At 30.7% G+C, this 16,964-nt stretch overlaps 1 protein-coding gene across 2 annotated transcripts in view; it reads left to right on the top strand.

Annotated features, from left to right (window-relative positions):
* The window catches only part of LOC127285844 (zwei Ig domain protein zig-8-like), a 44,555-nt gene that overhangs the window by 19,310 nt on the left and 8,281 nt on the right, over positions 1-16,964 (top strand). For both annotated transcript variants that reach the window (XM_051312056.1, XM_051312057.1), the window contains one exon: positions 5,120-5,286. In XM_051312056.1, the coding sequence (XP_051168013.1) occupies positions 5,120-5,286 (167 nt within the window). The remainder of the gene's footprint in view (positions 1-5,119; positions 5,287-16,964) is intronic.

The following is a 16,964-nucleotide window of genomic DNA, read 5'->3' on the forward strand; positions in this document are numbered from 1 at the left end:
AGGCAAAATATTTCCACATGCAATTACTTATTTATATAAAATTTGTGGATTTAATAAGTTAAGTGTAAAATTACTAATATTTTTATTAAAATTAGAGAGTTTACTCAAATATGACATCCATTTTTCTAGTAATATTTTAGTAACATTTTTATCCATCACAAATTTATCCTTTACCCTGTATCCTAACGACTTTTATCCTCTATCTTTACAACTTTTTGCCCACCTTTTTTTCTGTGTGATCTGATTTGTTAGCGAAGAATTAAAGAATGCGAATAGTTAATTTGTGCAAAACTGTTGTATTCCTTATACACAAATCTCAAGTTATTCGTCGTCGCGTGAGTCACTGTAAATTGCACCCTGCAACTTGCAAAAGACGACGTAGAACTTCTCCTAGCTTTCAGTGCGGTTATCCGAGCATAAAACCGTATCTGGCGTAAGAGTTGAGAACTAAAACGAAGTTACCTTTCGGCGGGACAGCAGTTGCGAAATAGGATTTTGTGGTAACCAGCAAAACCACCCAGTCTTCGTCACTGTCGACTCAGGGAGTCCCATGACGCTAGCTCTCGTAATGGACAGTGGACTCTCTCTCTCTCTCTGGCACATCCCTCGAGAGACTTGTAAAACTGAAATAATTATTATACTCGCTTGAGAATTGTCCGCGCGACATCCCAAAAGAATTGTTCTCTCCAAAAGTCAGGACATTCAGTCACATCCTCCATAATTAGAAATATCTAAAACTTAATATTTTTCCTCTCTTCTTTCCGTGGTATTTTAAATTTTTTCCATTACAATTTATTTAATTAACACGATTTAAATATATAGTATATAAATAATTCTAGAAACTAAAAGACATGATAACATATTTATAACAATATAGTAGAAATAAAACTAGGTTGATGCTTTATAATAGTTAGAATATCCAATAGATGTCTGCGTTTAATAATGAGGTGAATCTCGCTATAAATCGATAAATTTTATTAGCCTCCCTATGCTAATTAAAGAATAATTCATATAATACGTTTTGTCAAATCGTGCAGTAAAAAAAGTAATTGTTTCATAAATAAATTATTCATTGATAAAATTTATAAGGCAGTTAATTTTATAAAAATCAAAATTGTATCATGAAAGAAGTAAAAAAAATTCTCTAATTAGAAATACAGGATAATGTAAAATAAAATAGTAATTAAAAATTAATGTTGCCAAATTTACATATCAATGGAGATGGAAATATGCTGTAGATATATTCAAGAATAGAGAATAATTCAAAGTAATAATTAAAGTTGAATTAAGTGGGTATAAAATTAAATTTTACAAAAATACATTTAACCGCGTCAGACACTTCGAATAAAGGAACGTGTGGCATTTATAAATATAATTTCACATACCATTTACGTAGATACTATTATTAAAAAATATTTAACTTTCTTTATCGAATTTTTTTTGGAAAAATTAGTTGTAGGAAAATTCTTAGAAGAATCACGTGATGCCATAATATTGTGAAATTTCGATCAATCAATAGACACGGGTGATTGAACTTGTCACCAACTTAAAACTTCGTATAGAAGCTTCTGGAAAACTTCTTGGGTCCGATAGTCTTTTAAAAGTATAGTAAATAATTTTCAATTAAAAACGTTTCGAAATATAAAAAGATTTTTTTTCATTGAATTTGTATTTAAATTTCCCGTAGTGGAAAAATTTATTCTATAAAAAGAATTAAGAACAAAGACGATAATGTATTTAAAAATTTACAATGATTTTAAGATATAATTTATAAATGTATCCATTAGTAGCAAAAATCCTGTATGAATAATCAACTAATAATTTCTGTCAAAATCACATTATAATGAAAAATTTTTCTCTATTAAATTATTATCCATTCACAACCAATGTAATAATAATGAAATTCAACCCTCTTAAATTTAAACCCCTCAAAAGCATGACTGGATTTGACAGATATTAAAGAGTTTGTAAAACATCCACCATTTCTTTTAGTAAGTAGGGAAGAAATAGCCGGGACTAAAGAAAGGGAAGCGGAATATTATTACCACTATATATTCTGCTGCAGATCCCTTTTAGTACGTGTTCCGGTGTTCATGTGTCCAGAAAGTAACATTTATGAAAAATAACCGAGTAAACTTTTTAAATATGTATGAGTAAAATTTAAAATGTATTTATGTATAATATGAATACACATATTATTTAATTTACTATGTCATAAATATAAATAGATTTATATAATTTATTGATAAATTTTAGGAGACAAATTAAAACTTTGTCTTTTTAATTTAATTGGTTAAAATCAGTTTGACCGCTTATAAATAGTTGATTGATTATAAATTCGTTGATTAAATTTTAAGCGAGATTGGCGAAAACCGGACCTTAGTGAATGCTTGATTAAACAGTTAACTGTCGGCCTACAAACTTTATATTCATTAATGGTTTAAATGATATAGTGAATTGTTTAAATTACATTGTATTTGTATTGTGAATTCAATATTGGAAGAAATTTTGAAATAGTTTACTTGGATGGAATTATTTTTTTTGTTTGGGAATATTGGGTTGTGAACCATTCCCTGGATTTTATATAGCCTTCAAATCAAAGGGAAAGGAGAATATGACTAAAATTTTAATTTGATTGGCAAATTTTTATTCAATTAGTAACCATCGCAATGTATTAAAATTGAGATGATTGGGAAACCCTTTTTTTGGGCAACTCATAAAGGTAATTTTTATGCGTCCCAATTTCTCCAGCCTATCCGCCTCCTCTGGTTTGGTGACTAAAATCTCGAGTTTCATTCCTTGTCGTTTGGATCCTAGGACCGTTACTTTCCTGCTTCTTGGATTCTGGAGGACTTTGGTTTCCTGTTGGACCTCTTCTTCCTGGGTAAGGCAATCCAGGTCGCAGATCTCTAGCGTGACCTGTCGATCCAGGTCTGCACCTTCCTCATGCTTCCAACCGCTTTGGTGACCTCAGCAGTGAATGCCTCCTTATTGGAGTCTTCTCCGATTTTGATCAGGAGATCTCCCTTTCTTGTAGGCCTTGCACCCACAATCTGCGTGTGTCTGACGTCCGGATTCACTTCCCTCCGAAGTTTGCTCGCCAACAAGGTTGCTATCTCCATTATGAGGGCGTGTTATGCGTATCTGCTATTCCCATTAGGATTATAGTAATTCCCATAAGTGTTTTGATAATCTACAGCTCGTAGTCTATTCCTTCTGGTTGTTTGTTATTAACAATTGTTAAAATCCCAAGACCAGAAACACCAATTCTAGGCTTAATAAATTGCTCCCTAGCTTCTGTTTCAGCTAATTTATCTGCCCCTGAATCCACTGTCAAGGATCCAGAAGAAAATGATGGTCCTACTTTCAATCTTGAGTTCCTCTTGGAAATCTCCAATTAACAAATACGAATTTCCCTATCTTCTAGAACCTCATAAGCATCGCAATAATTTCAGATTTAAAGATAGTAGCTGTGGATCATTTTCCCCAAAAGGATTGGTTATGAGATGGGTAAATAGTTAACGGTTTTAATTGAAGAATTAATAGATTATAAAGTTCGAGGGGTTAAAAGTTAGAAGTCGTCGGGATTATTCATGGGGTTTAATATTTAATTACTGACTTACGTTAGAAGTTCTAAGAGTTAGAGGCACTTTATAAATTATTTAAACCCGCAACTTGATTTAGTTAACAATTTCTAGAGTACAGAGCTTTCATATGAGTATAGTCCGGCAGGTACAAGAACCTCTTGCAACTATTCGTGATGGATGATTCAATTAGAACTAAATACCAATTTTTGCAACTCTGGATTCCAAATAAGAATATGGAAGTGAATCAATTTTTTTCTAATTGTTATCAGAAAGTACACAAATATGTGGATTTTTATAATCTGTTTTATTTTTAAATTATTCTAAAAGATTACGATTTAAAATCATTTTTTAAATTAATTTCAGAATTAGAGAAGATTAAACTATAACAAATTCATCACTGCAAAAGATATATAATTGTTTGTAATTTATTTGTAAAAGCCTTTAAAAGTGATTTTCTATAATGTGAAACAAGTTGTTGGGGAAAATAAATTAAAGTTCGGATAGGATTAGTTGTCTTTATTAGATTGGTTGATCCTGTCGATTTCAGGGACGATTGCAACATGTAATTACCGCTCGATACACATACAAGTGTGTAAAGCAATTGTCGTTAAAATTGTGTTCAGCGAGGTATTGTTTCGCCGCGCGTAGTGCATTGGATATCGTGGCGCAAAAACGAGGCAGATTTCAACGCGTATGTACTCGCGATATGTACATGCTAAAACGACAGATGGAACGAGGTTTGCCTATTTTCCTCCAACACTATATTATATGGAGACTAAAACCACCATGTAATCGGAAAGCAAAAAACAATTCACCACTATACTCTACAAAACATGAGCTAAAAGCATGAATCCACTAAACTAGTGTGCCTTGTAATATCAATACCCCTATGGGACGGTTCGCCAAACATGAAATTTAAAAATCATCAATTTTTGGTAATTCTAATAAAGTTTGATAGTAAAATAAAAATAATTATTTTCTTTGTTGTGTTAACAATGTTTTGGTGGAAATAAAATATATTTGTTCACAATTTATCAAAAAAAATCTGTGTAATTTTCCGAAAAAGTCATTTTAGTTAATTAAAAGATTTAATTTCAAAAACATGGTTGTCTTGTTTGACAAAAAATATAACAATGTAATATAAAAAGTGAAATTTTATTTAATTGCATTTTATTCAGTTCTTTTTATAAAAATATTTCCACAAAACATAATTAGAAATCTGAACCAACGAAAAAAAAAAACATAATCCCTTTTATATATATCTCATAAACCAAACTATTATTTTGCGCAGTCCATTTTTCTAATTAAAATGAAAATTACCGCCTATATAATTTCTTGACCTGTTTTTTCTCATTTAACTTTTCATTCCGTGCATTCTTGTATTTTACCATTTCGAAAAGTTTCGTTATAGTTAGAAAATTAAAAACTAACGGATAATTATTCAAAAAAGATTTTTAAATCGTTTTTTCGATTCTTAATTTTATACTTTTTTTTAGAATTTTTAAAAATAATAATTTTTTTTTTTTTTGCAGGTGGTTCAACAAATTCTCTGAGGAACTTTCGCACGGATTTTTTAGAAGAATGGCCTACACCTGGCACTGGTCCCCATTTCGACATTGTGATGCCGTCAAATTTCACTGGATTAGTGGGACAAACTGTTCATCTTGTTTGCAAAGTGAAAAATTTAGGAAATCGAACGGTAAATACAAAATTTTATAATAATTAACATTTCCCTAATAACACAAGATATCTTGAGATATATTGATAATATCCCGCAGATATCCTAGGGATGTCCTATGGATATCAAAAGGATCTCTTAAGGATATCCAAAAAATCGGCGGTTTTGATATCCTTTGGATATCCCATGAATATCTGAGGATATCTTTTGGATATCCCATGGATATCTGAGGATATCCACAGGATATCTTCTGGATATCTCTATAGACTTTCATAAATGTCCTCCAGATATCCCATGAATATCCTGAGGATATCCCATGGATATCCTGCGATATAATATCCAATAGATATTTTGTGGATGTCTTAGGGATATCCTGTGGATATCCTATGGATGTCCTGTTGATGTCCCACAGACCGGCGGTTTGGATATCCTAGGGATATCCTGGGGACCATTCTAGGATATCGACCATTGATATGGATATCCTATGGATATCCTAGGGATATCCTTTTGTTATGAGGGTTTAGTTGACAAAGTAAGTCAAATTCCACTTGCGGAAATAAGGAACAAAACCAATAATTTTTTTAACTGAAAAATGTGTTACAAATAATGGTATAAGAATTAACTTCTAAAAGTAAGAAACTCAAATAAGGCTTTTGTAATTAAACTGTCGCAATCGGCTTTTACTAATTTGTTTTGCAAACTCTGTTATTATCAAAGAACTTGAAGGAAACAACTTTGACGAGTAATCTGCAACTAATAAAGAATCTCATATTCTACTTTTCCTTCTTTGCTCGTCTTTTATATATATATATTTATAAAAAAGAAATCTGTATATCGATTTTGATATAAAGAAAATAGAGGAAGAAGACAGAAATTGGAACTAAATTCCAATTCGAGTTCCTTAGGTAAAAAAAATTCTAGACATTTTAAAACTTTTTTATTTTTTTCTTCATTATGTTAAATAACAGAAAAAAACTATTTTCTTCAGCAAAAATTCAATGAGCATTTTATTTTTGGCATATTTTAAATTTTTCATTTTTTACTGAAAACACATTGTATTTTTTCCATGAGAAATTTGATGAAACATATCATAAAATTTTACAAGAATAGTTTATAACATTGTAAAAAAAAAGGAAGTAAGAATCTGTAGTATTTTCATACAAAGAGGTAATATATTTTTCAGGTAGAAACCAAACGCGATTGAATGTGTGTGTGTGGATCCAAGTTTGACGTATTTTTATCGAAATCGAAAAGCTCGAAGCTTGAATGTTACTCACGTAGGTTACATCTACCATGAAATTGTAAAGCTGAGGTCTTGAATTTTTATTGACACCATCCCTACTATCTTCACAAAGAGTTAACTTCAATCAGGACAGTATTTACTGTCACTGACTTCTTTTTTGTGGGAAATTCATTTGAAAAAAAAAAGCCACAGAGAATTCGACACGAGAGACGTGTTTCGTTGAAGACAGCCATCAAAATTTTCAATGCGCGTCATTCAAAACTATGTTTATATATATTTCTCCTGAAGAAATGACAATAATTTTAAAATTATATAATATAAAATTTGAAATTTCTTTTTTATACTTTTAAGAAAACAATTTGCAGAGTTGGATTAATTTAAATTGTGTACAATAAATGTGAGGGATCTCTTATACAAACTACTTCTCAAGTTCCAAAGAATTGGAACCGATAACAAATCGTTCGCATTTCACATGAGAAAAGGAGCGATTCAACAAGAAACTTTCAAGGATCAAATGTCGAAAACGATGTTTGCGATAAATGGAAACTGCTCAAACTTTAAGCAATCGAAGCCCATTATGTGCAAGCGGATTTGCTTTTAACAACAGATATCCGGATACGAACATGAGATTATATAATACAAGATTTTTTTTTTTTATATTTTATTTAAGAAGATTTATTTAAGAAATGATTTCAAATTTGTATTTCAATTTAATTTAATGAATTTTTTATGGAAATTAAATTAGTAAAATAAATTAAGATATATATATATAATCTAATCTGATGCGAGTCTAATTCGGAGTTCCCTTTAACGGGAGTTGGCATCTAATTTACGACTTAGGTGTCAACTCCCGTTGGACATGACCTCCAGTTAATTTGCAAATAGTCAGCCTATTTAGAGACTTGTCCTTCTCCAGAAGTCAAGAATTAATAATTCTAATTTATTAGTTCTAATCTAATTCTAACAAATAGGTAATATATTCTGATTCTAACAATATCTAACACATTGCTATTTATCAATGAACAACATCTAAATTCTAATCAAGCGATTTTGTTATTTTAAATTATTGTGAATACAAATAAATTATTTTTTTATTCTTTGGAATATTTTCGATTTTCCAGAGCGTAACAGTGACGAATGTGATTTTACCCCTATGTGATTGAATTACCGTGCAGACTTTCACATTGTTTGACGAGGGACATCTCATATGGGAATTTGTTCAGCATGAAGAAGACTTTCCTGTAATTGATTTTCAACCAACTTGGTGTACTGAATTTTCGCCTTATTTCTCCCTCGACAACTCTTCGTCAAGTGTTATTTTATATTATCTTCTAAATTTACAGTTAGATTTTAATTTAAATAAAAAAAAAATTGTTAACTTATTCTCAATTTATTATTCGGGATTTACAATCACCGAATTGTCATCGTATGAAATAGAGATCGTAAATTATATTTTCAAAAATGAAATTGAAACTCAAAAAGATAATTCAATTTTAACTTGATGGATAATTTAACGGAATTTATTGCTTGAACTTTATTTGGATAAATAATAATTGAAAATATATTATTAGTTTCGATAATATATTTTAACAATAGAATTTAAATACTGAAATTTAATTTTGCATCTGTGAATTCTTCTCCCGTGACGAAAATTCGTATGTCCTCAAAAAGAATATTATCTCGACGATCGTGAAATTATTAATAACGAAACAAATCTACGAATCCAAATAACTCACAAGGCTGAAATCCCTTAATAGAGGGAGACGGAGAAATTTCCGAGGAAGGGGAAATCAAAGAAAACTAAGAGGAACGGCAAAGCCGGTAGAGCAGTGACCTTCGAAAGGAACGACAGGAACGAAATAAATATTTAAAAGTTTAAAACGATGGGAAAACATATAATTTCGAAAATTAAGTATCGTATCGCAATTAATTAAAAGTCAAGAATTTAATTAGATTAGATTATAATTTAATATGATTAGATAATTAATAGTAATAATTAATGAAAATAAAAATTAATAGTATAATTAATTATATTAATTATAATTAATAATATAATAATTATAAATCAATAATTAGAATTAGATTAGAAATTAGAATGAGAAATTATTGATTAGAAACGTATGTTTCTAATTAATCTAATTAATTAATTATATAAATTAATGTTTCGAGAATTAAAAGAAGACTCATATAGTGATTGACAAACTGGGCTTTTGAATATCCACGTGATGGGTAAATTTGACATTACTCACTTGGTGAGTGTTTTGACTACAAAGAAATGAATCTGATGAACATCGTATTAATTAAAGATCATATAGAAATCACCAATTAACAACCTCTGATAACAGCAATGAAGTCGTATTTGATATAAAATCGTTATTCAAAGAACTATTTGGAAATTATATTTATATAAAATTAAATAAAAAATTCGTGTCCTACGATTAACAATAAAGTTTTTTTTGCAAAGGGATTCAAAAATTTTGTGGAAAAGATTATAGAGTAGCTGTTTATTCTGTATTCGGGAAATAATTGATTAGAATTAAATTAGAAATTAGAATTAGAAACGTTCAATATGTCACGTTAGGACAACTTGCATTTGTGATTAACATCAAAGGGAACGGAATTATAAACTTTGGGAGATCACTAATTTTTGAATAAATTAGATAAATTAAATATTTCTCTGAATTGTTTTCTATCAAAATTTTTTTGTTTAATTTTCGATTAAAATTTTTAATAAATTGTTTTGGTATGCAAATTTATTTTTCCGCATAATTAAATATATAAATTCCTTACACATTTCCGGAAGGTGTAATAATAATCTTGAAACGAGTTTTGAATTTCACTCTCTTGACCATTCTATACCTTGCGATACTAAATTACCAAAATGGACAATATGAATTTTGAAAGCCTGGTGTATTTTCCACAGGTGCTTCATCTAATCTGTGCTTTGAGTCCTCTCATAGTAAGATCATCTTTCTTCACATTAACACAGAAATTCCAAATTAGGATATAATTTTTATTGTTTTAAAAATACCAAACAATTTATCATTCCGTTTACTAAAAGATATCCCCAAGGGAGAAATTCATGTTTGATTATCTTCTGTTTTTACTGGTTGGACATTCTGATTTTGCCTCATTTATTATTTGGATCATTTCCAAATATTTTCATAATGATTAAATCACCTTTTGATGATTTTATCTTGCCTCTGGGAATTAATTAATTGTATCATTTTCCAGATTTGCCTTTACTAATCAGCTTCTTTTTACATGTAAAATTTATTTCAGAACAAAATATTCCGCTTTTTGAAGATGTCTCTTTTGAATCCGTAAAAATTCTACTTGTTCAATTCAAGAAATTCTACATTGATTTATGAATTAAATCCTTTTTTTCCTAATTCGTAATAAATCCCTGTTATTAACTTACTCTATGTTCTAGATATAAATTCATATCGTAGGTCAATTTAGTAGAATTAAACTATGAATTATTAGTATCTACTATAATTTAATTGTTGACTCTATTGTTTCTATTATTCATCTTATTTTTCCATATTAATTATCCGAATAGTTATCAAAGATTACTCCGTTCACTTAGAACTCAATCATCAGGAGCTTAAGTGGTAATTTCTTCCTTTTAGGCCGTTGAATTCTTACCTCTTTTTTGGAGGGCGCGTGAAATCTTAAGTCTCACCAAGACAGGAGAAGGACGCGTCGAAGGACGAAAGACAAATTAAACGTTCCGAACTCAGTTAAGTACGTTGAAGTGGGGTTTATCTTCGTCGCAGTCCATTACGTGGAATCTCTTTCCTAATAAATTGCCCTGGGTCTCCTGGCACCTAAGACCCTTTCCAATTAGCGCAGAGGGAGTCTAAGCTTCATAAAATGAGACACTAAAATCGGGGCAAATAAGAAGTAAGAAAAATGGATTGTATGTGAATCAATTTACACAAAGTTATTTCTCATCGGTTTCTTACTGCTTGTTTTTTTTTTTAAATAAGAAAAAATTATTCCAATCATAAGAACGACTGAACAAAACTAATTTTGAATTATTTTCCCTGTATATAATTAAAAAAAATTGGGTTTATTGAACCTGAATTAATTAAAGATGAACATTATATTCCGGTTTCGCATAATCAATTCTAGGTATTATTTACTTCCTGTAAAGGAACTGTGACACATATATAGAACCTTGTAAACGATCTTCTTCGTTAAGTACATGATCCCATTCTAGTAATGAGTTGGAGCTTAATGGAGGCTTACCATTTTCCCTGCAGCTCACGTTGTCTAAATATCTCTCGATCATCCTTTAACATTATCATCTATTTGCTGAGAATTTAGAATGTGTTTGTAGTTTACAAGGAAATTTCATAAGACTCAGATTTACCTATAGCAATTATTAACAAATTCTCAATTATATATTTAGCAATTATAAACTATTTTTGAAATATCACAAAATCTCGAAATTTTTCATATTTAGTAAAAAATTTGTTGGATTTATTGCCACTATAAACAAGTGGTTTAGGGAAATTAATAATTGATAATAATAAAATAGTTGAAATTTTGCGTTACAAATTTTTTAAAAATAAAAAAAGCAAAAGAAAATAACATTTCCGATTGAATCATTTTTTACTGTTTTATAGAACATTGAACATGATAAATGTCGAACTCGTGTGTTCTTACATTGTACATTGCCTTGGAAGCTGTAAAACATAGATATTTTCTCTTGGGTTTAAAACAAAATTACCTGACAACGATGACTAATGACTATGCAATTTTCCTTCCAAGGCTTTCAATATAAAAATGGAGATATAAAACAAAATATAAAATTAATGAAAGTAGAAATGGAAAATAAGTTAATGGAGAATTTTCCTTCATTCGAAATATATATTTTTCAAAATAAAAATTTTCTCCCTTTACCAAATTTGACAAAGCAATTAAAATTTCAAAGAAATAATTTTAATTAAAATTTATTTTTTTGAAAAATATACAATAATTGTTAATCAAAATACGTTGATCTAGATTACATTGTTGAAAAATTGCTTGGCACACACTTTTTTTAAAACTTTGAATTTTATCATAACGAATCATAACGGTCTAATCATACGGCGCTCTTGGGAGCATAAAAACTTTTTAATAACAGAGAAGATGGAAAAGAGTTTTGAAAACTTGTATACGCTCTAAAAACCACTATTAATTCATAAATCTATCCCCAGTAAAGAAAAAGATTAGGACTATCGTAAAAAGGGGTTAATTGCGTGTTAAAAGGGGTTTAAATATAACACTTCCCCTTCGAAGCCACCGTTTATATTATATTTTCATATTATGATATTAACATTGTAATAAATCTTTTTCAGTAAACTTTCTTTATGTTAAAAAAAATGAATTCTAGCTGAATATTTTAGATTCATGAAATTGTTATATTAATAATATTTATTTTTGTAATTTGTTTAATAAAATTTTCTTTGTTCAAAAGAAAAATTTCAATTTCCGAAATGAAAACCACTGAAAAGTAAATGCTCTCACGTATAGTAGAAATATTTGCTCGAATATTCCTAAAATTTCCTTCTATATTAATTTGAAAATACATCAGCGCTTGCGGAAAGGACGTCTTTATTAAAATAACTCCACGAATATCAATTCTATTCTAAAAGTACCTTGATAACCCCGTGGGGGATGAAATTTATTTCCGAAGACAAAATAGAAGATAAAACCCAAAAAAAAAAAACATAAATTAATAATGAAAAAAAAAGAAGCACTTTATTCATGCCACAAGAATTTGTCTGGAATTCACTCTAGTATATTTCAGCTTTAGGGAAAAAGCCAACAAGAAAAGGGGGAGATTCAAGAGTGAGATAATCAATTATTGTGTTTGGATGGGACATTGCGATTATGTGAAAAAACCAAAATTTTCAGTAAAAAATTTTGAAAGAAAAACATTTAATATGATAAAAAGAAAGTTTAAAATGTATTCCAAAAATAGAAGCAGATTTAATAAAAATATATGATTTATATTGTATACAGACCATATAAAAGTTTTTTTAATCAATAATTTAAAAAGTTGAAGAAAAACTTTTACCACAATTTGAATATTGTGGATTATTTGGTTAACAATCAATTGTTCATTGATAATAATAGGTCACGAGTTTAAGGATATTTAGTGGAATAAATTGTGAAATTGCAAGATTTGGTAACCGCTCAATATTCGCTTGTGGTTAGTGCTGGATACATTCTATGACGTCATACAGGGAACAATCTAATTTATGAAATAGTAATAAACCCCGAGCATGAAATAACTCGAATGTAATTGTGAAAACAAATTACATAATTAAAATGAATGACGAATTTATTAATAAAATTAACTTTTATTTAATCACAAATGTTTTATTTTCGAAAAAGAAAAATAAATAACAAAAAAAAAAATACAATTTTTATAAACAGATATTGGGCATAATATATTTTCTAAATTACTTATATACAAAATTACATGAAACACTAACTAATACATTATTCTTCACGTGGAAAATTTTCTCCTTCTCCTTCCGAGTTCCCTCTTCTTCATCCTTCTCCGTCCTCTTATTTCGTTTACATTAATTCTTTAATATTATCATCAAACCTTTTTGTCTATTAATAAATGAATTGCGTCCAATTTATCCATTAATTTAGTCAATAATAATCCCACGTTGACTCAGGAAATAGAAACAGGAATCGGAAACAAAGTTTTACAAAAAATACAAAATTAATTATAATACATTATTCAATCTCGGAATATTCGTTACAACCTTCAAATAAAATTATTTAATAGAAAAATAAAATTAAATATTACTCATATTATTCAAAATTAAAATAATTTAATCAATAAATTTTTCTAATTTTAATATAATATAGGTAAAATAGTTTTTTATGTTTGGTGCTTTAAGGAAAAAAAAACATGTGAAAAGGTGTGTGTTTAATAGAATTTCTCCCACGTGTTTTTACTGGTCGAGATTATACGCGAGTTGGATAAAACTACAGGACCAGAACTAATGCTGGTGCAGGTGTACACATACGAAGAGGGAGAGAGAGAGAGAGAGAGAGAGAGAGAGAAAGCAAGGAGCAACGAGCGTGCAATGCATGTGCGGAAATCGATCTAGGTGACCATGCCCGCATGGTGGCACGATTGTGTAATTCCGACAATCGCCCCAACGCCCTCGCACTTGTGCGAGTGACCGCGATTTACACCCCAGCCCTGTCACATAGATTTTGGTCCGATTTCATCGAACGATAAAGCGGTTAATGCCAACGACATAGTTCAGGCTTCGTCTCTAAGTTTGAGCTCGAGTTCAATCGACCATATGACTTACAGTGAATAATTTTAAATATTTTCTTTTGCACTGAAAATTTTACTACGATAACATCGTTATTAAATTTTTAATCGTATAATTTTAGTTATACGTAGCGAATATTTAGTAATTGCTGTAACTAATTAAATTTACCTGCATCAAGAGAGATTATTTTCTTTTAATGTATTGAATTAATTTAAATATTTATTATCATTTTAAGGATAAGTGGCTTCTTTTATAAAAATATAATTATCGATCTGAACAATTACTCGTTTTCGTATGTGGACGTACACCAAGCATCAGTGACACCGAAGGTCCATCGCCCCTTTTTTATTGGGCAACAAAATAAAGCCAATCCTTATGCTTCCCAATTTCTCCAGCCTGTCCGCCTCTTCTGGGTTGGTGACTACAACCGCGACTTTCATTCCTTGTCGTTTAGGTCCTAGGACCGTCACTTTCCTGGATTCTGGAGCACTTTCGCTTTCCTGATGGATCTCTTCTTCATGGTTAAGGCAATCCAGGTCGCGGATCTCCAGTGTGACCTGTCGATCTAGGTCTGCACCTTCCTCATGCTTCCAACCACTTTGGTGACCTCATCAGTAAATGCCTCCTTATTGGAGTCTCCTCCAAATATGATCAGGAGCTCTCCAGGCTTGCGTAAGCCATTACCTAATTTGGCCTCTCTTGTCTTTGCATCAGGACATCTAAACTTGTGTTCTAGAATTTGTTGCGTCTCAAAATAGTGAAATAAATAAGTAGAATCTATTTTTTACGTTTCGGTGATTCAGTGATATTTCCTGTTTCATTACTCTTTTGATGAAATATTTCAAAAAGTAAAAATTCAGACGAGGTGATAATCGTTGTCATCATTTAAATTCGGACGGCTATTTATTGATCTGAACAATTTCTCCTTTTCGTATCTGGACGTACACTAAGCATCAGCGACACCGAAGGACCATCGCCCTTTTTTTTGTGCAATAAAATAAAGCCAATACTTATGCGTCCCAATTTCTCCAGCCTGTCCGCCTCTCCTGGGTTGGTCACTACAACCGCGAGTTTCATTCCTTGTCGTTTGGGTCCTAGGACCGTCACATTCCTGGATTCTGGAGCACATTCACTTTCCTGATGGACCTCTTTTTCCTGGTTAAGGCAATCCAGGTCGCGGATCTCCAGTGTGACCTGTCGATCTAGATCTGCACCTTCCTCATGCTTCCAACCACTTTGGTGACCTCAGCAGTAAATGCCTCCTTATTGGAGTCTCCTCCAAATTTGATCAGGAGCTCTCCCTTTCTTGTAAGCCTTTGCACCTTCGCCACCAAAGTTGCCATATCCATTCCGAGGGCGTGTTATGCGTATCTGTTACTCCCACTACGATTATAATAATTCCCATAAGTGTTTTGATAATCTACAGCTCGTAGTCTATTCCTTCTGGTGTTCTGTTATTAACAAACTGTTAAAATCCCAAGAACAGAAACACCAATTGTAGGCTTAATAAATAGCTCTCTAGTTTCTGTTTCAGCTAATTTATCTGCCCTTGAATCCACTGTCAAAGATCCAGAAGAAAATGATGGTCCTACTTTCAATCTTGAGTTCCTCTTGGAAATCTCCAATTAACAAATACGAATTTCCCTATCTTCTAGAACCTCATAAGTATTGCAATAATTTCAGATTTAAAAATAGTAGCTGTGGATCATAATAATGCAGATCCCTTAATTAATCGAAGATGATAATTAGAGTCGAGGATGAACGATATCCCAAATTATAAGAATAAGTAAAAGACTCGAAACAATTTTCTTTTTCCCCAAAAGGATTGGTTATAAGATGGGTAAATAGTTAATGGTTTTAATTAAAGAATTAATAGATTATAACGTTCAAAGGGTTAAAAGTTAGAAGTCGTCGGGATTATTCATGGGGTTTAATATTTAATTACTGACTTACGTTAGAAGTTCTAAGAGTTAGAGGCACTTTATAAATTATTTAAACCCGCAATTTGATTTAATTAACAATTTCTAGAGTAGAGAGCTTTCATATGAGTATAGTCCGGCTGGTACAAGAACCTCTTGCAACTATTCGTTATGACCTGTTTCGGATCACTATTGTAGATCCACTGTTCGCTTTCTTCTTACTGGTTTGATTTGGATTCTGTGCTACCGTCACCTTCGCAAAAAGAGTCTTAACTTCGTTCTTAAAAGTCATGTTGACATTCATCTCGACTTCGCAAGACTTTATCATCTTGACGATCTTCTCGTCGATCCTCTGAAGAGACTCAACTTCCTCCAGCCTAACGCTTAAAGCGCTTCATCTTCTACTTCCAAGTTTTTCCAACCGGACTTGCGGAACCTTAAGAAACTGAATGCCTTCATGGTCCATCGTCTTTGTGGCATTGGATGTTGTAATACTCCCAAGATGTCCAATACTGCAACACTGTTGTCACTGGATTTCTAAGCCAACTTGCTTATTTTCAGTATCGCCGGCACTAAGGTATCCCTCCCCTGCACAGTAAACGTCTTTACTTAAACCTTTGCTTATCATATCTCTTTTTCTTCTTACCTTACATCTTGGTTTTTGGATGTCCTTTAGTGAAAAATTTATGGTGTCCTCGCCACCATAACATGGTTTACCCCGCGGTTTATCAAGAATTTACCTGATACTAGGTAGTGGACTTCCATCGACGGGGTATATATAAACTATTATCAAATATCCAAACTGGGTCATAGACATAAATTAGGGCAAAAACTATATATTTTTTTTATATATTCAACAAAACTTTTGTATCGTATTTTCTTATTATTTCATTATTAAATTATTTTTATTCAAGCTTTGTTATTCGTAATATTCTATATATCCTTTATACTAGACTATACATATATCGTTTCTAAAATTATCAATTTCTTTTATTAAAAAATACATATATATATATATATATATATATATATATTTACTACTGTGAAGATTTTTTTTATTGAAATGATAAAACAATTTAATTGCATTTTGAAATACACATCATATAAAATTTGTAACACTTTTTATTTCTTTGACAATTTGTCATTGTAGTTGCGCATTACTATATATATATAGATGTGGTGAATATTCTCAAAAGATGAATTGTGAAAGCAACAACAATAACGATTTCATGCATTTTC

The sequence above is a fragment of the Leptopilina boulardi genome, unplaced genomic scaffold (assembly GCF_019393585.1).
Source record: "Leptopilina boulardi isolate dan_hultmark-lab unplaced genomic scaffold, ZJU_Lbou_2.1 LbouV2_341, whole genome shotgun sequence".
NCBI lineage: Eukaryota > Metazoa > Arthropoda > Insecta > Hymenoptera > Figitidae > Leptopilina > Leptopilina boulardi.